Consider the following 27,934-nt stretch of genomic DNA (forward strand, 5'->3'; position numbering starts at 1 on the left):
AATATAATTAGTAAAGTTTTTCATGGTTAAATATACTCTGCAATAACCTAGGTTTATTTGTTGTTGTGATTATAGTACTTATTGAGTTTTGACCTCTTTAATAGTGGGACTCCATATAGGAAATGTTGTATTTAATATAAATGTACTACTGCCGGTCTTGATGTGTCCTCTGGAGCAGTTATCTTGGCTAACAAATGATCATCTCCAAGGGACAGCGTCAGATTATGTTTCTTGGTATTGGATTCTGACTTGGCATTTCTCTCTCCAGTGAGAGTATATATTAATACTGGGCCCAGTAAAGCCGTTCATTGTAAATCTCTGTCCTGACAGTACTTGGTCATCAGAAGCGGCTCTGATAAGCTTCCCAGACAGGACAATAACCCAAGGGATAAAGACCTGTGATTGTGATGTGCAGAATCCCAGGAGAATGATTGTTGGCTGAAGCTGTAGGAGAGATCTAGAGAGCGGACATTCTAGCCCCGGCAGGGTTATCAAACATACACGAATACTGTTAGCCAGCCAGAGCTGTAACTAAGCTCATGTTGCCCTGTGGGCTGCATTCATCTGGACTATATTTTATGAATAGTCACTGTATTTATTGTTTGTCATCTGTATATGTGACCACACACCACCATAAAATCATGTCTGTGTGGGGAGAATAATGTATGGTTTTATTGTCAGTCCTGGTTTACCCATTACTCCTAGTTCTTTATCACTAACCACCGAAAAATGGGAGTCCTCTGGTTCTAATATTTTCCTATGACTTCTAGTGTCTCGTCCAGCCCTCTGCGTCTAAGCATCATTCCTCTGTTTGAGCACCAGCCTCCACGATTCTGATTCTATTTTTTTTTGCACCTATAAGATGGACAGTCCGTGTTTTGCTGCTTCCATCAATCTCCTAAATACTTCCCTTGCAGCAATCCAGTACCTCCGCAGAGGTGTCTGTCCCAGTAACTTATCAGTATTGTATGTGCTGTTACAGCTCGATGCTTCCCTGTGCCTTCATAGTGCGGCTTTCTAAGGCTCGCTGCGACATGGCTGCGCTTTCTCCTCTGCACACAGCTACTTGGCGTATTCCTCTGGGGTTTCCCATTTTCTGGTGACTTCAACTCTAGATCCCTAGGACGCCAGAGGAATATAGCTGAGCCATTTCTCATGACCTTTCCTTTCAGCAGGATCCCACAAGTCATGGTTATATTGTCTCCATACCCTGCTCTATGCCTTCAGGCCGTACATCTAATGCTGAGAATCTTCTGCGTCTTGTCATCAGCCGCTGCACAGCGATAACACAAAGCATATGGGATAGCTGACGCACCACTACAATATGTAGATATATAGAGGGGGTGCAAGACTGATGGCTAATAATGCAAACTAACCAAAGCACAAGAAACAAGAGCCATCAAAATATCTGCAGATATTTTGATGGCTCTTGTTTCTTGTGCTTTGGTTAGTTTGCGATAACATAAAGGACGCGAGCCGTGTACTGTTCTCACTAGTCCGGACAATATAGCGTGTATCATTCTGTGTCGGAGGAGGCCGCAGCGTCACAGCCCTGCTCGTCTTCTTCCTCCAGAACAGAGCGTACCGTGCTTACATTCATGAGGGAGACGCTGGAGAAGTAACACTGGGAAGCTTGTCCGAGACCTCTCTGCTTAGTGTTCATTCATTCTGTCTGATCTCTCTAACGCCTTGTAGCTAGAATATAGATTCTTACTTCTCTTAAGTTACAAGTTTTAATCCTGTACTCCGTTTCTCCCTCCTGCAAAACAAATAAATATTACCCTGCAGAGCGGTCTAGGAATGTATATTTCTGCAAGTCGCATCATGGTCTGCCCTCGCTGGTGATGTCCCAGATGAGAACGCACCAGAAGTGTATCCAGTGTAACACTTAGTTGTGTCAGGCAGAAGGCACGATAATAGAATTCATATTGTGGGTTTAGGCGGTTTGTTAATCTTCAAACTAAAATCCTGATTATTTTTTTTTTATTAGGGATTTACACAGTAATTATTTTCTGAGTAACAGATCTGGAAAGAAAACACAAGATTAAGAGTTATTCCCATCTTAATAAATGGATATTGTTGGCTAAAAAAAGCTATTTTGCAGTTTACTGCTTATTAAAATTTGCTGTCATTAAGATATTAGCACGATTATTTCCTTTTGTTTACAGCTTGTCTCCTTGGAGACCGACCACATCTGTGAGATCGAAGCCAAACATGCGCAGTGCTTACAAGCTCTTTTATGTTCAGCATATAAGCATTGCTTTAAGCTTGACCAGGAACTCTGGAGTGTGCAGTTACCTCCTAATCCTGGCCAGCTTCACAGAGTGCATACCTACCAAACGCCGGTGGTGGTCTGTTTCCTAGGCATCGAGCTCAGACAAAGTGTTTATCTCAGGAACAGCTGAAAATTTTAATAAGTAGTAAATTGCAAAAGGGCTGTGTTTTTTTTTGTTTTTTGTTTTTTGTTTTTTTTTTTTGCAAACCACCATCTATGAAGGTGGGAATAGCGCTTTAAAAACTATATCTGGAACCTACTACTTGGTGCTATGCTCCATCTACAGCTTTTCAAGTAATTTGCAATGTAAAGCGCTGAATGCACTGCTCGTATATACCGGCTCCGCTATATACATATTATATCATTCCTGGAGGATACATACCGCTAGTTTTCTGGCGCCAGCCCTCTAAACTTTGGTGGGTTGGTGCTTTCCTTAGTGATGAATGTGTGGAGACAAGGCCGTCACTACCATAGGCACCACTATGGACGCGATTATACATTACATGACTACATCTCTGTGTCTGTGGAACTTTGTTGGAAACGATCTCTGAAGCCGTAACCTGAAATTCCTTTAATCCAGAATCTGAAAATCTTGTTTATTTGTTTTGGGGGTTTGTTCTGAATCGGCAGCATAGAATGGCGAATAATCCTCGGCAGTGTCTGCCTCCTCAGTAATACGCGTCACATGAGTATTAGGGCTACCTGGGGCAAGCATTGGAGTGGTCTGTCATTTAGTGACATGTACAATGTCTATTAGTGTATGACTGGTCTTTCTGCTTCCAGGGTCTACAAATGATGACACGGTGATCGCCCTGCAGTGCCTGGAGCTGATGCTCACCAAGCGCAGGAAGCAGGTGTCCCCGCAGAGAGCGCTGTCCTTTATAAAGAGACTTTCTATATTGGCGCTACAAGTCCTGCCGAATTCCTGCATTGGCCTCCTGTCCACCACCAGAGGACTCCTGCAGGTAAGGACAGCATTGTAGGGGTTATATCTGGAGACTTCTAGGTTGAGCACGCACTGCATCAGTCATTGGGTTTCAGCAGGTTAAGGAGGTCTTCATGTGACATCTGTGCCGACTGCCTTTCAGTGTCTGCTTCATTGTATAGCAGGAAGACAAACTTTTTGGGGAAATAAAAAAAACAAACAAAAAAACAACTAAATTTGCATCCTGATAAGTAATGCCTCCATCTTATCCACTCGGCAGAAAATTGCTTTTTGGACTTTTTGATTGATTGAGCCTGGAGGATCCAGCGATGCATAAAAGCGCCACGATAAAATATTTGGCTTGCACGCTTACGATCATGGTTCCTTCACCTTGGGCTTTTGCAGACACACATGGCAGTAGTAGCCATGAACAGTGCAGATTGCGACCTGCACATCTTACTGGTGTCCACCACACTGAGGCACACGGCATGTAAAATGGGATCTACCTCAATAGGTTCTTTGTGCCTATTTCTTCAGTTTATGGTAAATACAGATGTAGAATATTTGCTGCAATTTCCATGTGAATTGGGATTGGACAACACACAGCCGTATCAGCAGAGTGCACACGATTTGGGACATTTCAGTTGTGCCCTGCCCTCGGCACCACAGCGTGGATTTCACCTTATTCATTCAAAGCCAAGGGTGAAACCCAAAGTACAGTAAGTCCACATATTACAGAGGCAGCAACGATGGAAAACGTTACTGTGGAAGTTGACCTTTGGGGCAGATGTGAGACCTGCAGAATTTCAGTTATGCTGCAGACCCTTTACATATGAGGAATCCCTCCCCAGAATCCATGATAAGTCTGGCCAGTGTAGTTTTTGCAAAATCAGCAATGGAAATTTAGCTGCAGTGAAGTTAAATGAAGACTTGCTTCTACAGGAAATTAGGACCGTTGGATGCCAGAATAAAATTCTAATTTACAGTTGTTAAAAAAATAAAAAAAAGTTGATTTTCACAGACTTTGAGTAAATTCCATATGTAGGGCACAATGTGCGGCACTGAAAATGAGCTCTGTTTGTAAGCAATAAAAAAGGCATTTGTCTCTAGGGCAGATACTAAATAAGGGATGAAACGTGCTAAATTCACTTTAATGTGCGCATTCTCTCTGCAGCCATAACAGAGACTCACAAATATTCCCATCAGTTGGGGGGAGACCAGACAAGTGTTCCTCTCTGATGCATTATGCAGATGACTTTGTACCACAAATGCAGATTCAGATGTTTCCCACAATCCCTGGGGATGTGACCGCTGCCGCCCCTCATGGATATTGTAAACAGTCCTTCTACGTCCTCGTTTCCATTTTAATTCACAGAATGAGATGAAAATGTCGCACACAAGTGCAGTGTCCCACAGGACTCCATTACGGCCCATCAAAAGCTCCCTGCATGATATGGCCCTGTGTCATCATCTGATTGACCTCCTGTTGGGAAAGCGGTGACCATAATACACAGGGGAGATTTATCAAAACACTGCAACATGACTACCGGCCCACAGCCACCATTCACATATCTGCCTTTATGTCTTAAAGCGCCCTGGAAAAAATTAAGCCACACGTTGTTTGCTATGGACAAGGTGGTTTGGATTTATGTATGGACACAAACATGGCTGATATGGACAGGTATATGCAGGGCTGCGGCAGCACAATGCTTCTGGATGGCACAGAAAGCTGATATTTGGAGTACATGGGTGATCAGCTGCAGAGCTGCTTACATCCGGCCACTACCGAGAGCTCCACTATGTAAGGAAGCATTTGCTCTATACAATTATCGGGAACAAAGGTTCCTAGAAAGACCAAATACATCGCTCTTAGGTCGGGTGAAATTGTTTTTTCTTGTCAACAGGACATGTGCTGTGTAGAACCACGATAGTCTGTGCGCACAGTGTCTGAACACGCCATTAAGCCACCGCCGGTCACAAAACAAATAGCCATTTAAAGCCGCAGGTTGTTCAATATAAAAGAGTCCTTAAGGCTGCCATCCACATTACATGGCTGTCAGATGGCAGCCATCTCTCCCATACACAGGAGAGCTTTCTGGCTGACGCTCTTGTGTTTTATGTGAGAGAACCGCCACTGACCACTGGTCAGATCAGCAAGTCCAAATCACACTAGCCGGATCCTTAATTCCCCTCCCGAAAATCAGTTGTCCTGGGCTCTAAACCTCTCTATATTGGTGTGTTCATCTCGTGTATAAGGGGGCTTTAATGTAAAATTAACATTTTCTAAGACTAAAGTTGTCATTCTCATGGCATATGTAATCTATGGGGCAAGTACAGATTTCTAATAGTGACCTGTTATCGTGCCCAATGGCAGAATTCAAACTGCATCAGTGCCTCCATAACTGAACCAACCAGCAACATGTAAAATAGGGCAGGTCAGTGACTGGGGGTTCTAATCCTTGTATGCATGCCCCCTCATCCACAGCCCAATATGCACGGCCCCCTCATCCCCATCCTTGTATGCACGGCCTCCATTCCCATCCATGTATGCATGGCCTCCTCATCCCTATCCTGGTATGCATGTCTCTTCATCCCCATCCTGGTATGCACGGCCCCCTCGTCCCTATCCTGGTATGCACGGCCCCGTCATCCCTGTCCTGGTCTGCACGGCCCCCTCATCCCTATCCTGGTCTGCACGGCCCCCTCATCCCTATCCTGGTCTGCACAGCCCCCTCATCCCTATCCTGGTATGCACGGCCCCCTCATCCCCATCCTGCTATGCACGGCCCCCTCATTCCTATTCTGGTATGCACGGCTCCGTCATCGCTATCCTGGTATGCACGGCCCCCTCATCCCTATTCTAGTATGCACGGCCCCCTCATCCCCTTCCTGGTATGCACGGCTCCGTCATCCCTATCCTGGTTTGCATGGCCCCCTAATCCCTATCTTGGTCTGCACGGCCCCCTCATCCCTATCCTGTATGCATGGCCCCTTATCCCCATCCTGGTATGTATGGCTCCCATCAAAAAAACATAAAAAATAAAAAGCATTCTACTTACCATCCCTGCGCTCCCTCGCAGCGTCTTGGTCCGATGCCAGCAGTTGCGGCAGCCGGGTGATCACATGTGTCCGCTGCTAAAGAGAAATTAATGTTTACGTCACTTTCAGTGAATATTCGTTCCCTTAAGTAGCAGTCACACGTGATCGCCCGGCAGCTGCTGGAAGCCTGTGACTGCTGTGTCCGCTAATAAAGAGCAATGAATATTAATTTCTCTTTAGCAGCGGGCACAGGTGTCAGCCACAGCAGCCGGCTCCTGCCTCCTGTGACCCGCTGCTCCGCACTTAAGCAAAAAATGTGCTGAAAAACTCGGCTTATACTTGAGTATATACAGTATATATTTCTGTCCCACTATTACGATTTCTGTATTATTTCAGACATTTCCAAAGACTGACATTCTTCTTGACAATGAATCTCAAGGCAGTGGGCTGTATCTACCCGAGCTGGATGAGCCGGAGTACTGTAATGCGCAGAACACCGCGCTGTGGGAGCTGCACATCTTACAGGTAACTTGCCTGTAGCCGTCATTCTAAAAAGTCTGGAGTCTGTTAGGAATGGAGATGATATATTCCAGTGCTGGCATTAGGGGCAGGCCAGATGGTATTTACCATAAAAAGAAACTGAATTCCCATAAGTGCCCTTAATGTATAAATGCTTTCCACCAATCTGACTTCCAGAATTGCTGCACAGCAGTGCCGTATGTCCGCCTGCACAGCAGAGGGTACTGTGTACTCATATTCCTAGTTTTCCATCCACGTCTCACGTGTACGGACGCCTCTGCTGGGAGAGTGTCTAGAATAACGGAGTACCTGATTTATTAAGACTTGTGCGCTGCTAGATGAGAATGTGCCAGTGATGTGTGAAAGCCGTGACCCTGTAAGAAATTAGTGTGAAGATATCCAAAATCAGCAGCGAGAAGACGTTTTTATCTCTCGTCCTCCAGTTTTATATAGAACTGCTAATAAATCGAGATGAGACTTGCAGATAAGCGACTTCACACCGTGAGAATGAGATGTCTATATCCAGATCCCGGGACATTCGGCCATGTGTGCACTGTGGCTCCTAGAAATGACGCGCTGCCATAAAGAAAAAATATTTTCTCATGTGAATTGGTAACTGGACCTTCTCTGCTGTAGATATCTGTACACCACCTTGGAGAAGATCGTAGAATTCTGTATATGTCACCTCCGTGAAGATTTTGTCCTTGGTTGCCACTGTGCTGCCGAAACCATAGTGGGGTTTCTTATTTCTACCCCAGCCATTACTGAGCGGGATTGTGTTTGGCTTAGGTTCCTTTGACACAGCTCTGAAGTTGGGACAGACTGTGTGATCGCCACTCCCGTCATACCTGTTCACCAATATGTACCCCTAAAAGTGGGGTTCTAGAACAGACTTGCCTCATAACATTGTGCGCTACTGCTATTACTACATTCTGTACGTGCACTGCTATATATTCCCTCTTTTTTTTCTTTTTATTGCAGAGACATTATCACCCTGTAGTCCGGGATTTCGCTGCCCACCTTCGGGCTGGGGCACCCTCTGAGGGTTCATCAGCACTTACTGCTTCATTAAGCAGAAGGTAATCTTAGCAAAAGTCTTAAAAAGTACCTTAACTTTAATTTATCCTGCACGCATTGCAGAGTTATGAATTTTTGTAACATACTTCATTACCTTATTTTACATCCATCTTTCAAACCGTACTTGCGCATCAATGTTCAAGCTCCTTTAGACGTTGCTTTCAATTGCAGCTCAGCAATATGTGTACATTGTAATAAGTCTGTGTACGAGACTCATTGTCTGAGCCTCTCTGCGTTCCTCCTCTGGGGTTAATGAAAAAGGTAATGAAGTTAATTATAAAAAAAAAAATCAACACTTTGTAAACTTTTACCAATGTCTGAAGGAAAATAATAAACAAAATTAGTTACCTATATTAGAAGGAATTGCCAATGATTTAAAAGAATATCCAAAAATAACATTTTCTCAAGTTACTGCAACAATTATAATGTACCAAATTATCCTGGCCTCAACAAAGAGAAATGCAAACCGCAAATATTATAGCATTATCATTCAGTCTATTATAACATTATCATTGAGAGCTGGGAAACAGGACGACTACTCCATGACTTGGGGTCTTGTGCGTTCCCTCATAGAGTGCTTCTATATTGATAGGACATTTTCCTTGTTGGTCACTGTTACCTGTTACTACATGCACATTGTGTATTTTTCAGACTTTCTCACCGATTTGTCTTTTTTGTGCCTCTGCACTCCATTTATTAGTTTGTGTTACTCACTAGAAGTACATTTTGTAACCCTGTCTTCTTTTAGACTTTAATCTCTCTTTTCTGTCTCTGGGGCTATGCTTATGACATAAGAACCCAGTCTGATATGGGGTCCTTAACCCCATAGTCTGTAACTTAAGTTCCCTTCCTTGGAGATTCCTGCTGGGAATAAACTTAAAAAATGAAAAGGAAATGCACTTCTTTCTCATGGGACCCTCCATGCTGTAGGCCTTCGGTTAATGAGTTGGATTTTTGGATGTAATGGAAACAGTCTTGATTTATAATTGAATACAATTCTCCATTTGGAAGAATAATCTGTGATGAACTGCAAGTTGTAGCCTCAGTGAGGGGAGGAAAGGTCCAGCTAGATAGAGGATTGTAATAAGTCAAGTTAAAAAATAGATAATAAGGAAAAGACCAAGACTGTTGGGAACATTACACAAGACACTAAGACGTGTCTACTCGCGTTGACCCAACTATGGGAAGAACTAATTCCCCCGGTTCTTGGCCAATACCATAGGTAATTTCTCGTTAAGGAGGAAAGATGCACATCTGATACTTAATATTAAACTGACAATATTCTCTCTATGTTTCCATAACATTAACAATATGTCATCCACATAGCAAAAACTACAGACGCAAGAGTAATGCTCTGTTGGAATCATGGAAATACATGATTCTGACTAAGGGGTGCTACTCTCCCCAGGAACGAGTACTATGTGGACAACATATTAATACTATTTTATAAGAATCTTGGATACAAATATTCTAATTTTAATATAAATTATGGGACGTGACATTTTTCTCCTTGATGAGGCATTGAAGTTGACGGCCTACAATGAAACTGGCACCTGAGACCATTATCATTTACTTGGCTCACTGATTTGGCACGTCCTTATAACTTGGATAACAAATCCATTTTGTAGTGAATGAGGTACAGTATAGACGGCGTTGTGGTATCACTATCTTAATTTGCGTATTCGTTATTTGCAGATCTCCTGTGGAATTATTTAGTGATTACTCTATGAATGAAATGAACTTCAATCCACCCGTTCCAGAAACTGTTCCCAAGATTAAGGTATTTACTGAAATGTTTACGTCTGCTTAAATTTTAGTAGCAGGATTGGAAGTGTGTGCGCTCTCACCACTAATTGTGTCGTATTCTGGAATGTAGTGATGAGCGAGTATACTCGTTGCTCGGGTGGTCTCCGAGTATTTTGTAGTGCTCGGAGATTGTTTTCGTCTCACCTCAGCTGCATGATTTACGGCTGCTGGACAGCCTGAATACAGGTGGGAATTCCCTAACAAGCAGGCATTCCACACATGTATTCAGCCTGTCCGAGCACTAACAAATACTCGGAGACCACCAAGCGACGAGTATACTCGCTCATCACTAGTGGTATGGTAAGATTTTAGGTTTAGTCAACGCGTTTCAGAGTCCACCGACTCCTTCAAGACCGCCATACATAACCTAGTGGACTCTGAAACACTGACAATAAACCTACAATTTCATCAGACCACTAATTGTGTTGTATTCCGGAGAGCACAAACACTTCCAATCCTGCTACTAAAATCTTCTCTCGTAGAACTTTCTGTGTAAGGTTTTCAGGCTACATAAGTGTCTCACACAACCTCATAAGGAGAGAGCAGTTCTACCTTTTGACGTGGATAAGACCTTATCGTGCTGTTGCATTTGTTTTATGTCTGTTTAAAGGGATTGTTCAGTCATAGTATATTGATTGTTGTGATAGGTCATTAGTATGAGAACCATGACAGCGTGTCCCACCGATCTGCCAAGACTTTGGATGGAGCAGCAAAGCCCAGTTCCATCCATTGTGCAGCATCGGCTACTACAGGACAGTTCTGTTTTTTTGCTAGTTGTTCTGCAGTACTTGTAAGTGGCTGCTACATATTTTTTTGAGCTGTGCTTTGCAGCAAGTGTCTACCCCCCATCAATCTCATCCTATGGATAGGTCATTAATATGCTGTGACCTGACAACCCCTTTTAAGGCCGTTTTCATCCATCCATGTTTCGCTGTTTGTCCTTGAAACATTCCATATATGTCCGAGACTGCCGAGTTTGGGTCAGGAGTAGACATGACCGAATATCGTCGGATCTCTCCTTATTCGGCTCGCTAATAGCGCTTACCGCATAGCTGCAGCGGAAACCCGGATACCTGGCGCGCGCTCTATAATCAGGTGACAGTCACAACACATGCATGACACATGCAGCTGTGGCACCGGCCACCTAATTATCGGGACAAAACCATATCGCTATAGTGCTGGAGGAGGATACTACTATATGATAGGGTTCATTCTCATTGTATTCAAATGGATCCCAAATAAGGGAGATGAATCAGGCTGAAGATTCATCCTTCGTTCCTCCGGTTCGTTTCTACATGTAAGGGAACAGTGTTTATAGTGAGAAATGTATACATGGCTTCACTGCTTCTTCTCCGTAGCATCTAAAGTGTGTTTATAGACCAGCCCTCCTCTCCGTCACTGATCTACTTAACCAGTTCAGGACCAGAACGTTTACCCCCCATTTGTGACCAGGCACAATTTTTCTTTTTGTTTTTACCCCATTATATGTCAGGTGTAATTTTTGTTGTGTTTTCACACACTAAAAGAAATAAGTGACTATGGTTCACATTTTTCTAGAATCCCAAAATACATTTTAAATTGGTTTTACCAATTATTTTTCTACATATCAACAGGGCAAGTAGCAGCGATTCAGACACTGGCAGTGGGGTTATTGTATCCCCCTCATCCTGCCTTTTTGTTTATTCAAGTAACAGTCATAAATATATATATGGTCAAGACATTCGTATATATAATTTTTTTATTTAAGATTTGACTTCCCTTGTACTTGAACTGGTATAATGGTCCCTTCCCTCCAAAAAAAAAGTCCATCAGCACAAAATGACTGGTCAAATCAAACAGTCCAGTGCACCGTCCTGCCTCCTTGTTTCGCATCAATTTCTGCTCTCCTTTTCATTGGCAACTTTAATAATAATAATTATAATAATTTTATTTATATAGCGCCAACATATTCCGCAGCGCTTTACAACTTATAGAGGGGACTTGTACAGACAATAGACATTACAGCATAACAGAAATCACAGTTCAAAACAGATACCAAGAGGAATGAGGGCCCTGCTGCTCGCAAGCTTACAAACTATGAGGAAAAGGGGAGACACGAGAGGTGGATGGTAACAATTGCTTTAGTTATTTGGACCAGCCATAGTGTAAGGCTCGGGTGTTCATGTAAAGCTGCATGAACCAGTTAACTGCCTAAGTATGTAGCAGTACAGATACAGAGTGCTATTAACTGCATAAAGTGTATGAGAACATGATGCGAGGAACCTGATTGTTTGTTTTTTTTGTTTTTTTTCTTTGGATTTACAAGAGCTTGAAATGGATGTAGGTAGATAAAAAGTGCACTAAACTGTTTGGTATGTACCGAACGCATGTGATTGGTTTGAAAAGTAATTTTGTGCTGAAAGAATCCCTTTACCATACAGGAGGGGTCAGTAATAGTGATGAGCGTGCTCGAGTAATATGTTCGAGGCCACGCGGCTTGTGCAACACACGAGGATTGCCTGCATATCCTGCACAAGCCGCGGGGACTCGAGCATATTACACAGGCCCCCGAGCATGCTCGGATAAGGCTATATCTGAGCACACTAGCTCATCACTAGTCTGTAACCTGCAGCACTTCAACAACTGTGAGACTACAACTACCAGCAGACATTGACCGATGGTTGTTAGGGCATACTAGAAGTTGTCCTTTCACAACAGCTGGAGTCTGGACCCCTGACCGCAAGAAGTAGGCAGTAGGTGACTTTTATACGGCCGTGTGACCGTGCACTTAATTGGACCGAGATCAGAACGCAGTGTGGCCGGTGGGTCGTCCAACCAGAGTGATAGCTGCATAGAAATACATGAAGATGTCACCCTCGGGTCTGGAGAGCCACCAGCCAGTGCCTTCAGATATATATATATATATTTTCTCCAATTGATTGCACCATTCAGCTGCATTTTTTTGCAGATATATTTTTTGGGATATTGGAAAATGCTAATTGTGTTTTTGCCATGAATGTGACGAAAAAGAAACATGACCGCACCGCATGAATTTAACTGTGAGAACTTACATCCAAGAATTTTTTTTTTCCTGTGATGGAGGGAGAAAATGAAATATCTAATGATTTTTGGTTTGTGATTGCAGAACAAAGGTAGAAGCCATGAGCTGAGTGAAGACTTGCAGACGATGATTGAGGAACAGCTTGGCAAGGTACCATCAGCCGAGCTGGACTTTGCCTCACAAGTGAAATCTGTGGACCCATGATGGTGGTCAGAAAGAAGATATGCATTATGAGTTCTCAAGGACTTGCAGATATTTATTCAGGACTTTCTTCTTCTCAGTCTTTGTATATATGTTTCAGACCGAAACACTCTGATAAATAAAAGGTCTTTTATTTTTTTTTTAGTCGTCTTATCAGATCGCCAAAATGATCAGAAACCTTACTGACAAGTCATAAAGCAAACCATCTTTATTCTCAACATATACAAATACAACAGTGTTTCAAGTCTGTATATATTAAGTAGTCGAATGGAAAAATCATTTTTACAAAACCAACACTTCAAAACTGGCACAAAAAGTCAAGATACCGTCACACACTTCACGACATGCATAAATCAGGCACAATGACGACAAAATAGCAGAAGGCCCATTTATTACACACACCGCAGCACGTCAGTGCCCGTTACACTGCTCCATGCCTCCTTCACCAGGTCTGCAATGTCACATTAAGCGCCTACCATGACCTTTAATGTTGCAGATTTTCGCTGTACAAAAAAAAACAAAAAACCACAACCTCTTACAGTTCCAAAAGTTGGGATTGTAGTTATAGAAATCTCACACCAACGGAAGGGGTTTTTTTTTTTTTTTAGTGCAAATTGACTTGTTACGGATATCAAACACACACAGCCAGTCAATTTCTCTTGCGGGTACGCTGAATTTTGTGTGGATTTTCCCCGTTGAATTGAATTTGATACAGAAAATCTGCATGTAATTCTCACATGACTGTATCAAAGACAAAAATGCAATTAACCTAATGGGTGCAGAAATGCTGCATAAAACTCAAACACCAAATACTCATTGTGGGAACGTAGCCTAAATGTCCTTGTAGAACATTGAGCACTACTACCCATGGAACTGTCTGATAATTTAGGGTGCTCATACACCTTAGAGAAGCGACGGCCAAAAATATTCTGGTAACCGTCTCTGAAAACAAAAGGATTGGGAGTTTAAGTACAAATTGCACCATCCTTCGCTCTCCCAAAACATAGGCCCGTACCCATTAGATGGTCGGCCTGTGTTTAATTTGGGCAACTTTAGTTCATTTCATCACACTAAGTCCCCAAGTAAAAAAAAAAAAAACCTAGTGTTAGTAGCACTTAATGTTTTTACTGTTGAATCCATACTGTCTTCATGCAGGAGCTGCGCACTTCAGAGCAGTATGTTAACCTATTGGTGAGGGTCTCAGGACCCTGACTGCCACCGATCAGAAACTCTATGCCTAGAATATAAAAAAAGATTTTCCAAAATGATACTTGAGGTGGATTCATCATTGCTTTTGCCCTTTCTTTCACCACTATGGTGGTGGCTTAGGTTATCCAGATGCTTTAAAGCCTAATGCGACAAATCAGAAATGTTGAACGTTTTTTGCACACCCGTACCTTATTTGAGTACAGGGGAATAAAATCTTCTAATGTTTTTCTTGGCATAGTAAAGGACTAATGTGTTACATTGTGAAGCTTATTCAAAAGATTTGTGCCTTTTAGAGTAAAACCTTGTGCAAAGGATAAGCATCTCTAAATTTCTGCCAATTCATAAAACATTGGTTTCATATTGACAAATTTGGCTCAAATTCTACCGGTGAAAAAATAAAGATTAAGACAATAAAATGACTTAAATAATGCAAATGATGAATCGGGGGCTTAGAGTCTATCACCAGTGCAATAAGTACGTATTATTAGTGTTACACAAAATGCCAAATCCATGTGGATTTCTCTTATTTCATGTTGCCCAACAGACATCACAATTTTGACCTCGGAACGCAACTAGCAATCTGCAACAGTGGTCCAAGAAGTTTAATTTGCTGTACAATAAATAGCATAAGTGATGAGCGAGTGTGCACGGATAAGATGTTATCAGAGCATGCTTGTGTGCTAGTAGAGGGGTCTTCGGCGTGCTTGAATACTATGAGTCGCCGCACCTGCATGTCTCGTGGCTGTTCGGCAATACCTGCATCTACCAAACAGACAATCCTTGCATGTGTTGCGGCTGTCTAACAGCTACAGCGACCCGAACAAGAAGATACTCTTAGCACACGAGCATTCTCGCTCATCACTACATATTAATTACAATGAGCTTGTATTAGGCCCTACGATCTGACCATCACATTTCACAAGAATATATGCCAGATAAGTGCAATATCAAGCAAAAGAATGGAGAAGATTGCAGATGAGTCAGATTAGGTTTAGGCCATGTAGCAAATGCATAAGGCTTTGAAAAAACCTGTGATCAAGAAGAGCCTGAAGTATTAACTACAACTCTATACGGTGAACATCCACCATAATTTTCCTGCCTTTACAGAGAGCGGTTCATGTCTTAACCCTATACAAATTGCTGTTCAGTATTTTACAAAGAGCAAAACATTTCTTAGAGCACAAAACCACGACTATGCCAACGTTCTGCGCTGCCTTTCCAGGCCCCATGAACTTGTCTGGCTTCTAGTCACATGTAACCAAACGTAGTCCTATGACTTCAGGTCTAAAGAAAATAAATACTACAAGAAAGTTTTCTGAAATGTATGAGAAGGTTTCTCGGACAACACGCAATCTACAGCAACCTCCTGGTGCAATAGTTATAGATCTGAGAAAGTCTGCCTCCGAAGATGGCACACCCGACCCAAAGTAAATACTTCTGCAATCTACAAGCCAATGTCTCAGCTCACAAGTCTGAATAGACATAATAAGATAATTACACTTTCATTCATGACATGGTCCATTAGGCAGAGCGTAACAAAAGCACAAACTATTTACATTCACAGGCGTGATCTGATTGTCCATGATGAAACCCAGGTGACCAATTAATGGGACTGCTATGCCCAATTTCTTTCAGTTTCCTGGCTCATGTCATTAGATACTGTACAATGCAAGGCAATGGGCCAGCCGTCCTCCATGTTGTGTATAAATACAAGTTTTGGATAACTGAAATGTATCCGATATATGGCACTGCCCACAAATAAAGGAAATGCCTACTACTCACTACAGGTCTCCGCTGGGGGATCAAAATAAAATAAATAGCAAAGTTTGCCGATATCTGAATAATGTCTATAAGCATCGTAATAGGAACTTAAAGTAACAACCATCACTAAACTAAAATAATGCTCAACCCGGAAAGAGTCTGAGTCTCCGGCTTCAAGCTAAACGGATCCTTGCCCAAAATCAGCCTGGGGGGACAATGAAGTGTACGCCGCCACTGTGACCTCCTTGTACAGCAATCTAAATACTGTACGATAGCAATATCAGCATGATTTCCCTTTATCAACCACTCTCAAATAATTAAAAAAATATATATATATACTGGGACACAAACTTTGGGCTCGACTACTAATGGTTTAAAAGAATAAAAAAAAAAAAACATGTAAGTATACAGCAGAGTGGGAAGATGAATAATCTGCACGGTCCTGTGTGTGGTTTTGTTTCAGTGTCATTGAAAGTCTGTTATAGAGAGGCATTATATAAGGTACGCGCGGTACCGGCTGGACCAGCACACTAGTTCAGCGCCATATTTGTAGCCCATGTCGGGTACGCTTGGTTGCTGCTGTACATCAGATTAGCCATGTAGCGAGTACGACATAAAAATAATCAAATTGCTTGTAAACAAATAAAACATCTTAAATAAAAATATGTCCGACATCGCCGAGTACTAAAATCATAAGGTGCTACATGTCCATAAAAAAAATGAAGAATAAAAGATGTATAAAGACAAATATTTCATATAACCCCCTGAATATATAACGATACAGTAACATTACAGCGCACAGTAGGACGGACATGGCTGCTGTGCTTTTCTGTACCACACCTCCTCTGCAGTGACTCTCCTACTTTACTTCCATGGAAGAGTAGTAATGAGGGTCACATCTCTGCTGTCATTTCACTGGGGTGTAGATGTACAATTATATACACGCCTCCAAATATTCTTTAGCAATACCCAAAGTGACGCGTCAACAGACTTCACCCGGTCTTATGAAGTTCAAGTTCCTCTGTGTCCTTTCCTTCGACCATGCGTCACATAAAACGACCAAAACCCTATTCTCCATCCTTTACGCTGCGCCACCAAAAAGCTCCTGCTCTGCAACGAGCGCCACAGGAAATCCGCTGTGATAACCGATAAAGGCAAAGTATTCATGGGAAGTCCACTACAGTTCTATCACTTGTGTCATTTTGGCAGTTTCCAATTTTTAAGTAACTGGAAGTACCAAGGTGCAGTAAGTCTCCTACAGCAGGATCGATGTCCGCTGGCGTGTCTGTGTCCGACGGAAGCGATTTCTTCTCTTTTTCTTCCCACTAGATCAGAGCATACACCGCAGCCTGCAACACAAAGGTGTAGGTATGAGTGTAACATGGCGGACTTCCTGCACTTCACACAATAAACCTGAAGCATTTTTTTTCTGCTGTCTTTGGTTCTTTCAGTATTTTTTTGGTGCGTTTTTTCAGACTTTTTTTAATCTCCATTAAGCAATGAAGAAAACGCTGGTTTTTGTGGCAGAAAAGAAGAAAAAAAAATGCCTAAAAATAACACCCAGGCATCTTTCAGGAGTCTTTTTTAGCATTCTCATTGACTTGTTCTGTAAGTATTGAGTGGTCACCTAGTGGTAAATGACAGTAGAATTTACATTTTACTTCTGAACATTTAAAAGAATCTCAAAAGTCTGCACATATGAACAGAGCTGTATTTACACATAAATGAATGTTTAGTCTTTTGAGCCTTTTATTTTTTCTTGTTTGTCACATTTTCTTCACAAAAAAGACCCAACATTGGAAAAAGACAGTGTGACCACCCCCTAAAAAGCAGTCATCTCTACCCTGTGGTTCCCCTTGATTTGCAAAACAAGCTCCCAGCACTCTCTGACAGCTGATGGCATGGTAGTAGAGGCAGCCGAGGGCTGAACAAAGTGTCCGGTTTGGCAAAATATACAAGTGCTTCTAACTAAATTGGAATATCATCAAAAAGTTAATTTATTTCAGTTCTTCAATACAAAAAGTGAAACTTATATATTATATAGTCAGTACAGACAGAGTGATCTATTTCAAGTGTTTATTTCTGCTAATCTTGATGATTATGGCTTACAGCCAATGAAAACTCAAAAGTCTTTATCTCAGTAAATTAGACTAATTAACAAAAAAAACAACTGCAAAGGCTTCCTAAGCATTTAATAAGGTCCCTTTGTCTGTTTCAGTAGGCTCCACAATCATGGGGAAGACTGCTGGCTTGACAGATGTCTAGAAGGCAGTCATTGACACACGCCACAAGGAGGGTAAGCCACAAAAGTTCATTGCTAAAGAAGCTGGCTGTTCACAGAGTGCTCCATCCAAGCATATTAATAGAAGGTTGAGTGGAAGGAAAAAGTGTGGTAGAAAAAGGTGCACAAGCAACCGGGATAACCGCAGTCTTGAAAGGATTCTTAAGAAAAGGCCATTCAAAAATGTGGGGGAGATTCACAAGGAGTGGACTGCTGCTGGAGTCCATTGCTTCAAGAGCCACCACACACAGACGCATCCAGGACATGGGCTGTAAGGGTACTGTCTCACAGTGGCACTTTTGTCGCTACGACGGCACGATCCGTGACGTTCCAGCGATATCCATACGATATCGCTGTGTCTGACACGCAGCAGCTATCAGGGACCCCGCTGAGAATCGTATGTCGTAGCAGATCGTTTGGAACTTTATTTCGTCGCTGGATCTCCCGCTGTCATCGCTGGATCGGTGTGTGTGACACCGATCCAGCGATGCGTTCGCTTGTAACCAGGGTAAACATCGGGTTACTAAGCGCAGGGCGCTGCTTTCACTTTACAGACGGCACTCAGTCAGTGCGGGAAGCAGACGGCGAGGGACCTGACGGACACCGGAATGTGAGTATGTACTGTTTGGTTTTTTTTACATTTACGATGGTAACCAGGGTAAACATCGGGTTACTAAGCGCGGCCCTGCGCTTAGTAACCTGATGTTTACCCTGGTTACCCGGGGACTTCGGCATCGTTGGTCGCTGGAGAGCGGTCAGTGTGACAGCTCTCCAGCGACCACACAACAACTTACCAACGATCACGGCCAGGTCGTATCGCTGGTCGTGATCGTTGGTAAATCGTTTTGTGTAACGGTACCCTAAGTGTTGCATTCCTTGTGTCAAGCCACTCATGACCAATAGACAATGCCAGAAGCGTCTTACCTGGGCCAAGGAGAAAAAGAAAAGGACTGTGGCTCAGGGTTCCAAGATGTTATTTTCAGATGAACGTAAATTTTGCATTTCATTTGAAATTCAAGGTCCCAGAGCCTGGAGGAAGAGTGGAGAGGCCACAATTCAAGCTGCTTGAGGTCTAGTGTGAAGTTTCCACAATCAGTGATGGTTTGGGGAGCCATGTCATCTGCTGGCGTAGGTCCACTGTGTTTTTATCAACACCAAAGTCAGCGTAGCCGTACACCATTAAATTTTAGAGCACTTCATGCTTCCCTCTGTCGTCAAGCTTTTTGGAGGTGGAAATTTCATTCTCCAGCAAGACTTGACACCTGTCTACACTGCCAAAAGTGCCAATACCTGGTTTAAAAACAACAGTATCACTGTGCTTGATTGGCCAGCAAACTTGCCTGACCTTAACCCTATAGAGAATCTATGGGGTATTGTCAAGAGGAAGATGAGAGACACCAGACCCAACAATGCAGACAAGCTGAAGGCTGCTATCAAAGCAGCCTGGGCTTCCATAACCCCTCAGCAGTACCACAGGCTGATCGTGGCCATGCCGCATTGATGCAATAATTGAAGCAAAAAGAGCCACGACCAAGTATTGAGAGCATTTACTGAACATACATTTCAGTAGGCCAACATTTCAGATTTTAAAATCATTTTTCAAGCTTGTGTTATAAAGTATTCTAAATTACTGAGATAATGACTTTTGGGTTTTCATTAGCTGTAAGCCATAATCATCAACATTAACAGAAATAAACACTTGAAATAGATCTCTCTGTGTGTAATGACTCTATATAATGTAGGAGTTTCACTTTTCGTATTGAAGAACTGAAATAAAGTAACTTTTTGATATTCTAATTTAGTGAGATGCACATGTATGTAAATTCTAAATAAATGGGAGACCTGAAGTGTGTATGACTTTCCTATTCCACATGTGCTCAAATGTTAGTACATATGTGATTTGTTTATAAAGAGAAAACTTACATGATATAGAAACATTCTATACTTGTATTTTTGCAAATTAAATACAAAATCCTGTTTACTATTGGGTTTCATACTTTTTTAGTGGTTTGCTTTCTATAGCTGCTGTATTTCACTGCCTATTGCTTGACTGAAGAATGAGTTATTGAAAAGTTCATCAGTGACATCATTCTGATGGGGAGTTTCTATCTCTTTTGGCTGTTGGCTCCTCAGCTTATTTATGATGATAAACTACATTAACATAAGTCAGCTCAGCAGAATTCAGAAAAAGACCAAAAAAAAAATCAAACTGTCAGTAGCTCTGCAGGTTAATAGTGTTCTACATGTGCCTGTCTGCTGTACTGAAAGCCTGGCTGCCGGGAAGGAAATGATCTTTATTTTTCCTGGAAGCCTCTGGCTTTCAGTTATAGAGGTGCGATTTTTGTAACCGCTCAGTACATATTGAGCGGCGGCTGTAACCGCGCCCCTAGCACTGACTGACAGCCGGCTCTGTGCTGATACAAAGCTGAGCCAGCTATCAGTCAGTGCTGGAGGCGCAGTTACAGATGCCATTCACTTTGTACTGAGCGGTGACTGAAGCTGCACCTCTATCACTAAATGCCGGAGGCTGCTGGGAAGAAAAAAAAAAGTTAATTTCCTCCTGGTAGCTTGGCCTTCAGTGTGTCCCAGGACGAAATTAACTTTATTCTTCCCGGCAGTCTCCGGTTTTCAGTCATGGAGGCACAGCTTCAGTCACCTCTCAGGACATAGTGAGCTGAGGCTGTAAGGGCAGCTTTGGAATGCCATTCACCTGTAGATTAACCCCATATCTGCAGGTTAACAGGATTTTGGAATGTGACTGTTTCCTTTAAATTTATTCCGCAGCAAGCAATGTGCAGGAAAACAAAAATGTCTACAAAAGCCAAATGGTGCAGAATTTATAATGAAACGCAATTGCGAACAGTTTTGAATGCAAATATTATGTAGTAGTAGTAATATGGGGAAAGAGAATTAAGAATGGCTAATATTTTGGGGGCGAATTCTCACCACTGCAATAATTTTCTTCAGGTGCTAATATAATGTAGCATTTTATTTCTGACATTGCTGTGTTTAATTGACATACAGGTCTGTATGTTCATTTGTGTCATGTAAGAATACAGGAGTGACAACCTGATAAATTAGATCCTACAGAAGGAAGAAAACAACAAAAAACATTAGTGCAAAACAATAAACACATACCATGCAGGAAAAAAAAACTCCTGTACAAGCCGCGGACCTTTTGATAGGAGTGTGTTCAAAATAATAGCAGTGTGTTCACAAACCTGAGTTAATCACAAAATCTTTATACTGGATTTTATTTCCAGCATTGGGAACATTGCACACTGTCTTCTAACCTAGATCATGAAGAGAAATATATATAATTTTTAACTACTTTACAGAAAATAACAAAAAAATGAACATTGGGCAGAGTTCTAAAAAACAGCAGTGTCTGGAATTTGTCTGTACAAACTCACCAAATGAACTTTTTTTTGTGGATCTAGCATTCCTGTGAATCACTAACCTAATATTTAGTTTTATACCCACAGTTTTTTAGAACTGCTTCACATCTTTGTTGCATAGATGTTGTCTGTGTTGTCAACTTATTCCAGACAAGGATGCTTGGACTACATCCCACAATTTTTTGGGCATTGTTGGCTTTGCCTCAGAAACGGAATATTTAATGTCACCCCACAAGTGTTCTATTGGATTAAGGTCCGGGGATTGGGCTGGCCTCAATTTTGTTGGACTGGAAATAAGATTTTGCTCGTTTCCCGGTGTGTTTAGGATTGTTGTCTTGCTGAAACACCCATTTCAAGGACATATCCTCTTCAGAATAAGGCAACATGGCCTCTTCAAGTATGTTACATATGAAAACTGGTCCATGATCCCTGGTATGTGGTAAATAGGCCCTGCACCATAGTAAGACATGCGCACATCATGTCTTCAGGGTGCACTGTGGCTTGAATGCAGAGTTTGGGGGTTGTCTGATGAACTGTCTGCGACTCTTGGACCCAAAAAGGACAATTTTACTTTCATGAGTCCAAAAAATGTTTCTCCATTTCTCTTTAGGCCAGTGGATGTGATCTTTTGCATATTGTATCGGCTTCAGTACATGTCTTTTTTTATCGGTGGGACTTTGCGGTGACTTCTTGCTCAGAGATTAGCGTCACACAGAAGTCTTCTCACTGTCACAGTCCTCACCGGTAACTTGAGACTGTCTTTGATCATCCTGGAGGTGATCATTGGCTGAGCCTTTGCCATTCTGGCTATTCTTCCATCCATTCGCATGGTAGTCTTCAGTTTTCTTTCACGTCTCTCCGGTTTGGCTTTCCATTTTAAAGCATTGGAGATCATTGTAGCTGAACAGCCCATCATTGTCTGCACGTATTTAGAAGTTTTACCCTCTACAATCAACTGATTGTTCAGAAGAACAGCGTACTTTTGATTAATGTCTCAAATGACCCATATTTCTCAGGCTTTCAATGAGAAATGCATGTACAACATGTCCTGGCTTCACCCTTAAATAATGGCCACCTGATTCACACCTGTTTCTTCACAGAATGATGGACCTCACTAATTGAACTCCACACTGCTATTATATTGAACACTCCCGTTTTTCAATTAATTATTCTAATACACAGACTCAAAAACCTGCAGATCATTAATGCGGAGTCTGGTGGTCTCCTTAGAATCTACTGCACCAACTGGTAAATTGTGTGACATGTGGTAATATATTTTATACCAAAACCAGTGATTAATATGGTTAGTCATATTGGACTGCTATTATTTTGAACAGTACTGCAGGGGTAGTTGACATTCTCTTGGCTGCCCGGCTTTTCCTTCTGGATCACTTGTGCAGCTTACGCTCTCTACACACTGCTCGCATTGTACATTTATGGCTGCAGTTACTTTCTATACGATTACACCGCTAATGATGCATAAAGTGCCACATTCATGCTGATCATCTCTCCATAAAGGTCAGTGCTCGCGGTATCATCCTCCGCAGAGGACAGGACGCGTTAGTGCTATGTCTCACTGCTTGGTATATCATGATGCGGCTGGGGAAATATGTTAGTAGGAGTTAGAAACAACCAAAGATCTATTACACAAAGCAGAACAAGCCGCGGTTTAGGGTTGGTTTGTTTTTTTTATAAAACACAAATATACATTCTCTTGAAATGGTTAGTAGTTCACTTTTTTGGATTTAGTCAATTCAGTAACTGGAGTAATAGAGGAACAGGTAAATCAGCCATACCTGCATGGAACAGGATGCACACAAATATAGCTGCTATTCACTGATGTCATTGAAGGACAAACTGCATGCAGGTTTCTCATCTCTAGTCTGGGTACCTTCTGGTGACATGATCTGGGGCGACAGTGTGAAGTTCCGAGACTGCCTGCTGGATTTTGCTAGTTTCTTCAGTTCACTTGCAATAGAAATGCCTTTTCTCTTATCTTCTCTCGCTGCCTGCAGAGAAACATCTGTGCATAAGACGTACATTCACCGCGTCAAGCTTCCCGATCCTTTTCTGTTAGGGATGTGTATATCTCCATTCTGTGCCCCGCTGGATTTTATATTCCTTGAGGTGCAGCAGTTCAAGCGAAACATTGGAGGTGATGCTGGATTTATGATTGCTACATTTTGTGTCTGTAGCAATTATACATTTCCCAGACAATTTACCAAACCACGCGCCATTCCAGAGTTATCTGATTACACGGATTTCCACTTCCGAAAGCTTACAGGCACTGTTCACATCAAACAGCGCAGATAAAAAAAAGTGCCCCCACTCAGGAAAGTCCATTACTGTGCAGACTCCCTGAACGATCTGCCTAAAGGCAATCTGTCAGCAAGATTTCACATGACAAATTATTTCTATATGCATGTGGCTCTGAGATCAGCAATATACAATACCTTTCTTACATGGCTAGTCCGTTCCACCATTACTGAGAAATACCTGTTTGAACTGATATTCTAATTAGACTGAAGGGCTATTTGTAGATCTGAAGCCTCTGTCACTCCAGCTCTATTCTCCACCCAACTCCGCCGCCTCCTCCTGCTGCTTGACTGGCAAATCCTTTACCTGAAGTCACACAGCATAGAGGCTGACAGTGAACTGGGAGGAGGCAGCACTGGCCAAAGAACAGAGCTGGAGTGACAGAGGCTTCAGATTTACAAATTGCTCTTCAGCCTCATTTGTATTTCAATTCATACGCCAATTTCTCAGTAAGAAAGGAATGGACAGGCCATGCAAAGATATTGCTGAACTTGTCTTTGAAAGAGCTACATGCGCATATGAATTGTATGGGGGTGAAATCCTGCTGACAGATTCCCTTTAATGATGGGGCAGTGTGCTGGGGAAATTGCTTTTGCCAATCGGAGAAAGAACTTTTAAGCAGTACAGAATCTGCACAGTCCTCTCTTCCTTGGCACTCATCTTTACGATTGACTCAGAGAGGAAGAAAAAGTTGAACATATGGGGGGTCACTGGATGTTAGTGTGATAGAATATATGTAAAGGGGGCGCAGTCTGTGAAAGAGTGATGGCTGCCCTAAAGAGCAGTCTGTAATAGGAACCTTTTGGAGTCAGTCTGTGAGGAGGATAGAGGACTATAACAAGCAGTTGGTGTGGGAGGAAAGGCCATAAACATCAGTCTTCAAAAGGTGTTTGGAGCGACGGGAGCAGTGTGCTAGAAGAGGGACCAAGTATTTTGTGTTAGGAGTGGCATGGGGTGCAGAACAGGAGAGAGATAGGCGACCATGGGAAGCAGTCAAATTAATGGAAGAGGGGCATGGGGAGCAGTCAAATTAATGGAAGAAGGGCATGGGGAGCAGTCAAATTAATGGAAGAAGGGCACCGGGAGCAGTCAAATTAATGGAAGAAGGGCACGGGGAGCAGTCAAATTAATGGAAGAAGGGCACGGGAAGCAGTCAAATTAATGGAAGAAGGGCATGGGGAGCAGTCAAATTAATGGAAGAGGGGCATGGGGAGCAATCAAATTAATGGAAGAGGGGCATGGGAAGCAGTCAAATTAATGGAAGAGGGGCATGGGAAGCAGTTTCAGAGAATAGAAAACAGTCCATGATATAGAAGGAAGGAAAGCAGTCTATGTGAAAGGAGCGTGAGCACAAGGAGAAGTAGGTGTCAGAGGGTGCCATGTTGAACAGCCTGTGAGAGCAAGAAGTCAGAGCAGCACATGAGAGATAAGAAAGGGATAGAGGATAATTGGGAGCAGTCTGTATAGCACAGGAGAAGTATGGGGAGCAGTCTCTGAGATAGCGGGAGTCAATGACACGATAGGGCATGCATAGCAGTATGTGTAAGAGAGAGGCTAAAGGAATTCATTTTTTGAGCGGGGTAGGACTATCAGCCATGTATTATTACAGGGCTTTTCCAATTGTAGACTACTTTAGTCCATAGGCAGCAAAGCTTTATTTTTCCATCCCCGAGTGCAGCACCGTCTCTCGCTACTCTTCCAGTCTTTTGTAGTGGTGAGTTTATCTCGGCAATATTACAGCCAATCATTGAGGTCAGCTGCTCAAGCCTCCTACATCTTCAATGTTGCCGAGTTCAGTGATTGACTGCAGCTTATCGACTTGTTGACACCGCTGCAGCTAATCACCAAAGACCAGAGCAGTAATGAGATTCATCACTGGAATCTGGAAAGGTAAGTAAAGCTCAGTTTGTTTATTTCTTTTTTTCATAAAACATTACTCTGCCTATGAACTAAAGATAACTGAAATGAGACAATCACTAACTTTTTTAAACCCTTGACCACTGGGTTTTACGACATTAACCCCTTTACTACCCCTCAGCCTCCATGGACGTTACTATAAACCTTTTAACAACTATGCCACATTATTAAGACCCACACAACAATATTTATTTGCCCTGTTTTGGATCTCTGCCCCATTCAGAAGGTGCTACGCTCCGGTCTCACTTTGCATTCATTTCTGGTTCTATGCAGTGAGACCAGAAGAGAGTACACTGTTAGAAAAGTTATTTTCGTTACTTAGTGACACTGATTCACTTTTCAACCTTCCCAAAGTTATATTTGACAGAGTAATACTATCTTCAAAGCAAAGACCCAAGTGATAAGACAGAGCAGGTGCCTGGCAAGTCGGGCACAAAATGTACCAGCCTGCAGAGCAGACGTTTAATCTTGCAAAGGGCGACTGACCGGAAATGACACAGACATCCTCTCTGAAATCTAAGAAGGTGTTACAATTTCTGAATACTTCAGCGTAAAGAACATCCACACACATCCTGAAGGTTACTGTACCTGGACCTGCTCCTTTAACTTGAGGATGAATTTCCCTGCTCCCTTCCATTTGCTTTGGGCATGGAAAACACATTCGTGGTCAAAGAGAACCCTCTGAGATATTTTTGTGGTTGACGACTTCTTGTTTGATGAGTCTTTTGTCACCTCTTCCAGGAGCACATAGTCACTCGGGTTGGGATGGTTTAGGATGGTGTATGAATATTTGGCTTTGCTGAGGGCCTGCGATAAGAACACAAATGAATATTACATAAGTTGTGTTTTGTGCAGAGTTATAGATGATGAGTAAACCATGAACGTTGGCTGTGCCGAGACTCTTCAGTTACCTGTTGGATAACGTCTTGCGCTGTACTGAATCGTAATGCTCGTATGACAGTGCGGGGCTGTTCTGGAGAAACATCATGCACCTGGACAAAGAAGCTGTCATCATCTGGAGTGACGGGCAGCTCCTTTTCTTCCTTTATCTCCACAAGTATGTTTTTGTCATTTAGATTCTAAGGAAACAAGGAAAGTAGCAATTGGGCTGCAAACTTCCATTAGCATAGCATAGAAAACCTATAATGACTACTAATCGATTACATTATACACTGCCTTTGCTTCATTTTTTGGTACGTAAGTTTATTTTCGACATAAAAGAGATGGTACAATTTTGGAAAAACATTTTTTTTTTCCCAGAATGTATGCCATTACTGTCCATGGTCTGTGACCGGTAATGTAGTTCAGCTCTGTTCACATGCTGCAATATCAAAATCCGTGGGCAGACATATTGCTGTTTTTCGGGGGAAAAAAGCAAAGCTTTTTGTAATTTTGAACAACAACTTTAAAAGGTGTTTTTAAACACTGCAACCCCTATCTATATTACCCATTTTGTCACATGATCAGTATAGATTCCCATCATCAGGGGGCCCGGAACTTGGCCGTGCAGATTAGACCTTTGTGGTCTTTCGGTGGCACCAACTGGTATTTATGTAATGTGTATATAGATGACATTCTTTTGGCCAATTTGGGGGAAAAAACTATGGGAATGTTTTGTTTTCAAGTGAGGTAGGCTGCCGCCAGAAGAGTTTGGTAGCATCTAAGTCACCTTTCCTCATCCAGAACATAGACATACAAAAAACAAAACCCTTTCCCACAGAGAGACCTTAAAAATTGACAATTTTATCCTTTATTATTCGCCCAAAAAGCATAATTACACAAATAATCACATGACAATATAAGACACCCAATAACTGAATTTATATTGTTTTTTTTTTAATTATTACAGTAATACTCAGGTAAAACTAATGCACTGTGCTATAGTGAGGTATATTGCACCATGTGTGATGCCTGAGCAAGTAATGCACAGACCAGGAATCAAAAATCAAAGAAAATCCCTCACACTTCGGGATCATACTGTGCATCAGTCTGGTCTGGAACGTTCCTTTAATTCCTTTTCACCATAATTTGCTTCTCACTAACTGTCCCTAGTCTGCCCTCGCTTTCCCCTTTATTCTTTCCACACTTCTCAGAGCCAAACTCTTATCTCTCATATGACCACATGCTATTTTTAAGTACATTTTATGATTTTACTACACAAAGTACATCA

At 42.2% G+C, this 27,934-nt stretch overlaps 2 protein-coding genes across 4 annotated transcripts in view; one reads left to right on the forward strand and one right to left on the reverse strand.

The window, feature by feature from the left end:
• Positions 1-13,022, forward strand: part of NOC3L (NOC3 like DNA replication regulator) — a 68,355-nt gene extending 55,333 nt beyond the window's left edge. The window contains exons 17-21 of the mRNA XM_077258974.1: positions 3,059-3,240; positions 6,636-6,764; positions 7,740-7,837; positions 9,531-9,615; positions 12,766-13,022. Coding sequence (XP_077115089.1) covers positions 3,059-3,240; positions 6,636-6,764; positions 7,740-7,837; positions 9,531-9,615; positions 12,766-12,885 — 614 coding nt within the window. The 3' untranslated portion in view covers positions 12,886-13,022. The remainder of the gene's footprint in view (positions 1-3,058; positions 3,241-6,635; positions 6,765-7,739; positions 7,838-9,530; positions 9,616-12,765) is intronic.
• Positions 13,023-13,072: 50 nt separating this feature from the next.
• PLCE1 (phospholipase C epsilon 1) overlaps positions 13,073-27,934 on the reverse strand; it is a 328,150-nt gene continuing 313,288 nt past the window's right edge. For all 3 annotated transcript variants that reach the window (XM_077258972.1, XM_077258973.1, XM_077258971.1), the window contains 4 exons: positions 26,676-26,843; positions 26,353-26,571; positions 23,328-23,540; positions 13,073-17,201 (listed from right to left, as the gene is read on the reverse strand). In XM_077258972.1, coding sequence (XP_077115087.1) covers positions 23,361-23,540; positions 26,353-26,571; positions 26,676-26,843 — 567 coding nt within the window. In that variant the 3' untranslated portion in view covers positions 13,073-17,201; positions 23,328-23,360. The remainder of the gene's footprint in view (positions 17,202-23,327; positions 23,541-26,352; positions 26,572-26,675; positions 26,844-27,934) is intronic.

Source organism: Ranitomeya variabilis, chromosome 4, assembly GCF_051348905.1.
Source record: "Ranitomeya variabilis isolate aRanVar5 chromosome 4, aRanVar5.hap1, whole genome shotgun sequence".
NCBI classification, from domain to species: domain Eukaryota; kingdom Metazoa; phylum Chordata; class Amphibia; order Anura; family Dendrobatidae; genus Ranitomeya; species Ranitomeya variabilis.